The 9005-nt window shown below is 41.1% G+C and overlaps 1 protein-coding gene across 2 annotated transcripts; it reads left to right on the forward strand.

Moving 5' to 3' along the window:
- Positions 1-1718: 1718 nt before the first annotated feature.
- Positions 1719-8981, forward strand: LOC145440392 (uncharacterized). Of its 2 annotated transcripts, XM_080317993.1 has the most exons (2): positions 1719-5100; positions 5143-8981. In XM_080317993.1, the coding sequence occupies exons 1-2, from the start codon at positions 1846-1848 to the stop codon at positions 8050-8052; spliced, it is 6165 nt and encodes a 2054-aa protein (XP_080174119.1). In that variant the 5' UTR covers positions 1719-1845; the 3' UTR covers positions 8053-8981. The 2 variants fall into 2 exon arrangements, with proteins under 2 accessions (XP_080174119.1, XP_080174118.1); XM_080317992.1 differs by having other exon boundaries at positions 1719-8981.
- The last annotated feature ends 24 nt before the right edge of the window (positions 8982-9005 follow it).

The following is a 9005-nucleotide window of genomic DNA, read 5'->3' on the forward strand; positions in this document are numbered from 1 at the left end:
GGGCGGACAAATGTTTGATGTCATCATAAAAGACATCAGGTTATTATTTTTCAGCTAATATGAATATTTTGAATTTAACAGATTGATAATAGAGACTGATCGGATATCAAAACATTTTTAAGTTGAACATTGTAATTCCAATCCAGGATTCGGGTATACTTCTGATAAGTAGGCTATTAATCTCATGGCCAAATATCTTCAAATATAGGAGCAGAAAAAATATAAATATAATATAAAGATATTAATGAATGTGTCCTATGATTGAAATGTCGGAACGCCAAACGGCCCATTGCTGTTACATCGTTGAAGCGTACCACTACGGTACTCGGTACCTTTGAGTGGCCTTAATACCATGGTTTAGCGACCAAAGAAGTAACTAACAGATTGCCAATGGTTGCCATAACAACTTGATTAGTTAGCGAAATACGAAGCTGCGACCTTCTGATCTATTACCATACCCCTGATAATCGATTAGTTTGTTGCGTCCATGGTTTTAACAAATTCACGGCATTCCGAGTCACTCCAAGTCCACTCAACTCATTTTCATTTTGCCATCGAGTTAGCCCGAGTCTGAGTAATTCTAAGAAAGGTCGTGTCTAAGTCCAACTCACAAATTTCAGTCACGAATCGTCTAAGGGTCAGGTTTTGTCATCATGAATTGGAAATGTGGCGAAATAGTGAATCTTCCACTGCGTGGTATAGCGTTTGCAATTGATGTGATAGTGAAGTTTAATGAATAGTTTAAGGCTTTCGGAGCAATTTAAGAGAGTATTTCACTATATAACCTGAACTGATATGTGACACTTATACATTGTAAAATTGATAAAAATCTAAAATGTCGTCGCGGGCCGCACAATATGCTCTGGCAGGCCGCATGCGGCCCGCGTGTTTGAGACCTCTGATATATAGTAATATAGAGAGTCCAGTACGAGTACCCAGCACATATGCTCCCGAACAGTGGTTCTTAACCTTTAATAACCTAGGAAACCCTTACGCTAATCCCTCAATTCTTGCTGAATCGCAAAAAATCGACCACATTAGTTCAGGCTTTAATAGATTACTATACTGGTGGCGGTGGCTATGCAAAAAATTAATTGTGTCATTACGAAACATATCCACGAGTTGAGTGTGTGTATTGACCACCAGCCGAGCCCCTGACAGGCTCTGGGAAGTCCAGTCAAGAATCACTGGGTTAATGTGACCAGGAGTGTTCTCATGGTACTCAGCAGAATGCGTGCGTCTCCGCTCCTAATCCCTTCGCTTTTTCATTGTAATCAAGCTTGTATCGAATTCGAACCTTGAACATTACGGAAATGAAGCAGCTACTGATATTATAATGCTATATCTGTCTAGAATAAATCATTTCTTAATTGGAATGACGGATATACGAGTCGCTCTATAACTACTTACGCAGCACATACCGAAACACTTCCACAATATTGCAGTTGCAGCGCAGCAGATCGAAGCAACTCAACTAGCCAAGCGTGCGGTGACGTGATTTTCTCGAGTGGCCAAGGCCATACTTTCTTTGAGGGATACTGGCCAAGTGATCAAAGTACTCAACGACATATATATAATGCATTAGTAGTTTCACACGTCGTTTTCGATGGATATCCGTACAACTAATTAGGGTTGTATCCAAACAAATTTGTGAGTGTTGCTGACATTGCCGGATATGAATTATCGAGTAATCATCAACCGAATATTCGGATTGTGACGATAACAAATAGTCAGGAGATGTTACGACTGACTGAGTTTTGTTTCTTGTATTGGTTGTGATGAGGCTACTGGAATTCCCACGTATGCCGATGTATTGCTGAGAAATTAGTGCTTATCTGTACAAATATGTTTAAAAATCTGAAACAGAAGGTCGCCAGTGACCAAAAAGTGCGGACGCCTACTTCGAAACCTACCAAAGAAGCACCAAATTCTACCCCGACTGGAGGAAATAGGACATCTAGACAGGGACAGGGTAAATTGGTGCAATCTCATGCAATCGCAAAGAATGCAAGCGGCGACAATTCTTCGGCAATAGATTTGAATCAGCAACAGTCACCACAGAGTGCGCCGAAGAATGAAGGTGGACAACAATCTAGTGCATCAGATATGTCAACAGGGGAGAGAAAAGTACCATTTTTTAAAAGACTAGAATTCCTGACCCCCCTCAAAGATCAAATGACAAAAGGATTGTCGGAAAGCAAAGAATCTATCTCCTCCTTGGTGGATGAAATGCGAACTAATTTAACTAGTCAACAGACTGATAATTCTAAATCTGATGTATCGACTGGTCCTCGAACTATAGACCGTTCTCGCATAGATTCTGTATCTGATGCCGAAGATAGTGCCACTCATCAGCACAGTATTGATCTGAGTGCCATTCCAAAGGAGCAGTTGCTTGCTAAAGTGATGAGACTGGAACGGAACCTACACAAATATCGTGAAAAGTATTCTGAACTGTCGAGTAACCATCGAGACTCAGAAAAAGCACGAGAGAAGCTGCACGCAGTGATGCAGCAGACACAAGATAAGAATCTACGACGGATTCAAGAACTCAAAGAACAAGCCGCCTTAGACTTGAAAGCAAAAATGCATCTGGAGGAAGAGTTTCGAGTGTCTCTCGAGGAGAAGGAACAAGTAATTCAAGTTCAACAGACCCAAATAGCTATTCTAAAAGGTGATTCCACTACATCGGAAGAACAAAATGAAAAACCTCCAGAAATTCACGATGCAGAATCGCAGAAGAGAATCAGACAGTTGGAAGAGCAATTGAAGTTTGCCAAAGAAACTTGTCAAGGATTCAAAAGCCAAGCTGATGCTTTGCAGGATCAATTGAACGAGCGACTAGAAGAAATGGAACAGAGTAAAACATCGAATGTGACGGAAAAATCGAAATTGATAAAGCAATTGCGAGAAGCCAAGAATGTTATTGAACAAATCGAAGAAGACAAGCAAACGGCAGTTGCAGAAGCGAAACGACAGATGCATGAGATATTGGAAGGCAAAGACTCCGAATTGGAAAATGTCAATGGTCAGCTCAAGAGTATCAAGCATGAACTCGATGACATCAAAAATGAAAAAGAAGCCAATGTTGCAAAACTGAATGAAGAGCTGCAAAACGCATTGATGTCGGGTAAAAATGCCGAGTCTGCTAACTTGGAAGTCACTGCGAAAATAAAGAATCTAACTGTTGAATTTGAGTCTCGATTAAATAAGATCGAAGAGGAGTTTGACAGTGAAAGAAAACAGTTTGTTTCAGAAATATCTCATTTGAAAGCAGACGGGTTAAAGCTCAATGAGATCATCGAAAACATGAAGAAAAACCATCAAAATGAACTTCAATCTCAAGCAAAGTCACAGCAGGTGGCGCTAGAGGAACAGTCCAACAAATTCAGAGGGGAAATGTTAGAAAAAGAGAATCAAATGAGACTTGCCATTGAAGAGAGAGAATTGAAAAAAATGGCGGCGGTCTCCCAACAGGATGCTGAAGCACAAAGCATGCTTGACCAACTGAATGGAGAGTTGAAAACAGTGAGAGAAAAGGTTTTGGAGCTGGAAAAGGCAAAGACAAATGCCGTAGAGCAATTTGAGAAAGAAGTAGCCCAGTTGAAAGAAGATCTGACCAGTAGAGATGCAGCTGCGGAAATTGAGCTTCAAAACTTGCAAACGGACCATGACCATCATATGTCAACCAAAGCCAAAGAATTCTTAGAGAAATACACCATCCAAAAAAATAAGTATGAAGATAAATTAGCTGCGAAGGAATCGCATTGGGTTAAAAAACTGGAGGAACTGGAAGGGAATTTAGCAACAGAAAAAGACATGTTCCAATCCAAACTCCAGGATGCGGTCGACAGCAATACCTCTGCGATAAAAGACAGAGAGGAGAGAATCTGTGTGTTGGAAAAGGAATTAACTACACTCTCTCAGAACAAAATTTCTCTTCAAAATGAAGTAGCAGATTTGCATTCAAAATTAAGTGAGAAAAATGAAGAGATGAATGATGCAAAACAAGAGGTGGAAAATGTTCGAGGAGAGTTAGCTAATTTGAAGCGTGATCTTGAAGAACAAGTCAGAGCCAAAGATGCAGAAATATCGTCACTTTCCGAACGACAACAAAAACTAGTGCAAGAATCCCAAGCGAAAGAGGTTGACATTCTTCAGAAAAGTGAAAGTTCAAAGTCCGATTATGCAAAACTTCACGAGAATTTTGTTTCGTTGCAGTCTGAGAATTCTCGTCTCAAAAAGGAGCTTGACACCAGTATGGTCAAACTGAAGGAAAGGGAGGCATCAATGAAAAAGCATATTCTTGAAACTGAGGAAAGATACAGCAGAGCGTCTGCGACTCAGTCCGATGAATTTGAAACTGAAAAACAAAATTTCATATTGAAATTGGGACAATTGGAGAAAGAGAAAGGGGATGCTGAAAAGTCGGCCCAGCTTAGTCAACAAAAATTGCTGGAAGCTGGCGGCAGGCTAAAGGGACTAGCGCAAAAATATAAAGCTGTCGTTGCTGAACATGAAACTGTTGTTAAAAAGAACGAGGCTGATCTTTCCACTGAACAAGATAAATGTAAGTCACTTGAACAGAATATTGCGTGGTTAAACGAGCAGCTCAAAACAATTGAAGCCGAACACAAACACGCTATAGAAAGTGCGAAAGATTCGTTTGAGAAGGAAAAAGTTTCTATCGAAAAATCTCTGACAGATTCCTTGACGAAAGAAAAAGCGGATCAAGCGGCATCACACGAAACAGAAATCAATGAAATAACAGCACGCCTGACGGGTAAATTTGAGGAAGAAAAAGATGTCGTCGTCAAAGATATGACTCTTAGTTTCGAAGCCACTAAAAATCAACTTATGCTTGACGCTGAAACAAAAATTGAGTCTGCCGCAAAAGCCATGGAGTTGAAGTTATTGGGACAATCTTCCGATGCGTCGGCGAGGGAAGTATCTCTGAAGAAGTCTTGCGAGGAAATGTCTGAAAAGCTAACCACACTGCGTGACGAGAACAGGAATCTGCTCGACTCGTTTGCAAAAGCGAAAAAAGAAATTACGGATATGCAATTGGTGTTAACGGAAAAGGAAAACGCGCTAGTTAAAGTCGTAGACGAAAATCAATCGATTTCAAAACAGCTGCAGAAGACTCAAAATGATTTTGCGGATGCTCAGAATGAAATCTCGAAGATCACTGAGACGGTCGAATCTCTCCAAGGTAATTTGAATGAAATTAACGAAGAGAAGAGCAATATTGCGGATAATTTGGCCAAGGCAGAAGAGACGTTGTCCACTAAAGATTCTGAGCTCACAGAAGCCATGTCCGTGATTGGAAGTAAAGATTTGGAAATGGAGAATCTGAGAGCTCAACTAACTAGGCAATGCGCTACCTCGGATGAATCGTCGCAGGAGATTACAAACTTGCAAGCTCAAATCGCTAAATTTGAATCAGTCTTGAACGAGCAATCCGGTCGGCTTGCAGAAGCGAGCAGCTCGAACGCTGCCGTGGTTGAGAAATTGAACGAAGAATGGGAGACAAAATATTCCGAACTGAAAGGTAAAGCGGAACAGAAAATCGCGCAACTACAGCAGCATCTGAAGTCTGCGAAATCGGAACTTACGTCACAATGTGATGTCATGCAGAAACTCGATGAAGAGAAATCTGGTTATGTGACTGAAATAGAAGAGCTGACGAAACGCGTCAATGATTCGGAGCAAGTACAGAGTGAGCTAACAGCCTTGCGGAAGCAGTTTTCCCACGTGGAACTGCAAAAGAGCAAGCTCGAAAAATCTTTGGATCAATATCAAAGTGACGCGTCATCTTCCGAAACTACACTGAACGCGAAGATCGCCGACCTTAATCGTGAGCTCGAAAATAAGGAATCGGTATGCAGCGAATTGCAGGGCGCCATAGAGAGTTTGAAATCTGAATTATCAAGCACGAAAGAAAGTGCGGATCAATTCAGTCTCAAAATCCAAGAACAGGAAGCGGCGTTGAACCAAGTCTCGGGCAGAGAGAAAAAACACATCGAGGAAAGCGGAAAAATACAGAATTTCCTTGAAAGCATGCAGCAGTTGGTAGAAGAAAAGGAAAAGGAGATCTTAGTCCTGAACGAGAAAGTGAATGAATTTGGAACGCAGCTGTCGGGCGTCTCGCAAGAAAACGAATCGTTGAGGAAGGCAGATCAAGAAAAACGCTCTTCTTTACAATTGAGCGTTGCGCAAAACGAAGAATTAGCATCCACGTTGGAGGCACTTCGTAAGGAGATTGCGAGTAAGGAAAAAAAAATGAACGCCGAAGTGGACTCGATTAGGCAGGAATGTCAACAAAAACTCGAAGAGACCACATCCCGATTGGAACAGGAAAGTGACAAGAAAGTCACCGATTTCAAGAAGAAAGCAGAAGTTCGACTTGCGCAGATCAAGAAAACGTTCACGAATCAGCTTGAAGAGAAATTGAAGAGTATATCATCCTTGGAGGATCAGAAAAAAGAACTCGAAGACAAACTAGATGCTCTAAATTCTGAGTCGTTGGAAAATTCTGCTGCGAAAGAGTCACAATACCAATTTCTGTTGGATGATAAAATAAAACTCATCGATGAACTTGAAGAAAGCAAAAACGAATTGGAAAATCGCATTTCCAGATTGACCGAGGAGAAAAGCTCTGAAATCTCTGATAAAGATTCTAAAATTTCGAAAATGCAGGAGAGCATTGAGGAGTTGAAGAAAAATATGGTAGATCTCGGAGAGGAGAAGAAAACTATCGAGGAATCGTTTTCCGCCGAGAAAAAGGCTTACGAAACGAAATTAAGTCAAGAATCGGAATTGAAAATTCAAAATCTGCTCGAGGAAGAAAACTTGAGGTATCAGGAAGCGCAGCAGCAGTTGTCGGACGTGAAAGACCACCTGGAACAGGTGCTGCAAGAGGCGAGGCAGAAACTGGAAGAGGCCGAGAAGAAAATAGACGAGGAAAAAGACCGGGCCGATATTGCGTTGCAGGAAGAGAAAGACAAGAGAATGCAGAGCGAAGTGAAAATGTCCGTCTTGAAAGAAGATTTTGAAGCGGCGCAAAGTATGTACGAAGAAAAACTGGAACGACTCAAGTCCGAGAATCTCTCGTTAAGTGACATGCTGCAGAGTAAGGACAGTGAAACGGATCGGCTGAAACAGGAGGCCGCGGAACGCGAAACATCTCTCACAGGTCAATTGGAAGCGGCGAGGAAACGAAATAACAAATTGGAAAAAGATCGAGAATCCGTAAAAATTCAGATGCAGGAAGAAACCGAGGAATACGAGCGGAAGATTGCGGCGTTACGAAGTGAAATCAGCTCGACACAAAAGCAAGTCGACGTCTTGTCGAAAACGGCCGTCGAAGATCAAGACGTCGAAGTAGAACGTAAACTCGAATCGTTGAAATCCGATTTTGAAAAGAGGCTGCAAGATAAAGACGAGGAACTGTCGCAGAAATTGAAACGCTTGATGATGGAGTACGAAACTCAAATTCACGAGAACGAGCAAGCCGCCGAAGCGAAGCTAGAGAAAGTAACGCAAAAGTATTCGGCGTCGCACGATTCGGAACGTGCTGAGCACCGTAAAGAGTTGGTTTTCTTGCAGCGGGAAATCCAATCGAAAGAAAAACAGATTGAGGACATCGAGCAGAAGTACGAGACCGAAATGCACGAGATGGAAAAGAACATGTCCGACCAGGTGGATAAAGCCATGTATCGCGCAATGGTCGCGGAAAAGAGACTGCAAGAAACAGACCTGGAGGCAGAAAATCAAAATCTCAAGTCGCAGTTGAAGGAACTTAACAGTGTGCTCGCGGAAAGCCAACAGAGGGAACTAGAATCAAAATCTTTAGCTGACAAACTCGAGGCGAGAGTGTCCGTTTCCACGCCGCTCGCGGATCCAGATAAATTGGAGTACTTGCGACGAATTCTTTTCTCATATATCATGGGCAGCGAGCAAAAGACTATGGCCAAGGTGCTCACGCTTTTATTACAATATAATGAACTTGATACTCAACAAATTTTGGAAAAACACGGTGTCGGTAGTTGATCCCGATTGGAGCCAGTGATTGAGCACATCCTGGATTTGGATACGACTCAAAACTGAGTATTTCGGTAGATTGAAAATGATGTTTTGGGCATGTTAAACCGTCATATGATGGGTTGAGTGATGTTACAAAGCCTGGTTTGGGCTCAAGAGAATCGAAAGATAAGCTGAATTCATGTTGAAAACACAATTATTTTGTATTTATCTCATTACAGCTCGAAACCAAGATATTTTCAAGTTTTCAACAATGCTGCGCATCTTTCTGCAATATTAGTAAATACGGCGATACATATTAATTCTACAAAATCATGTATTTTAACTCCTAGGCTGAGTTTTTTGTTGTTATTTTCGTATGTTGTCAACTCGTTGTCTGAAAAGTATGAATGTGTACGTACGCAGATGTTTTATTGATGCTGGTTTCAATCATGATTGTGTTGTGCGTATTAAACTGGTGCAAAGGTATGTAGGGGAAGATATCTTGACAACCGATGTCGGCTGTGTGATATGTTTTCGAATTAAATCAAGTTTTACTGTAAGAATTTGCTGCTATTTTTTGTCTAGTTCAGTTATGTGACTTTGTGTGTCTTTTCAAGTCATTGTGGTTATGATACTGTATGCTGAAAAATGCGTATTGTTGTTATCTTCATTGCGTGTTGAAGACTCAATCTATTCACTGCAGGTGCTCATATACGCCTATACACCTATATGTATATCTGTCAGTTATAATACTAAACCTAATATCCATCCTCTTGAGTAGTTGTGCAATAATTCAAGAGTTGAGTGATTGTTGTTGCATTTCGTCATTTTGTATTCAAGCTCAACGGAAGCTTCGCCAAATTATAGACTTTAGATCTTTTTTAAACTATTATTCCTGCGATACCACATTATAAAGTATAGTCAATACAATTCTGTGTGCCTTCTATTTGCAGCAATAGATACTCTCCTTGGTATAAGAT

This window comes from Botryllus schlosseri, chromosome 6, assembly GCF_051294905.1.
Source record: "Botryllus schlosseri isolate E-star chromosome 6, Bs_hap1, whole genome shotgun sequence".
NCBI classification, from domain to species: Eukaryota; Metazoa; Chordata; class Ascidiacea; order Stolidobranchia; family Styelidae; genus Botryllus; species Botryllus schlosseri.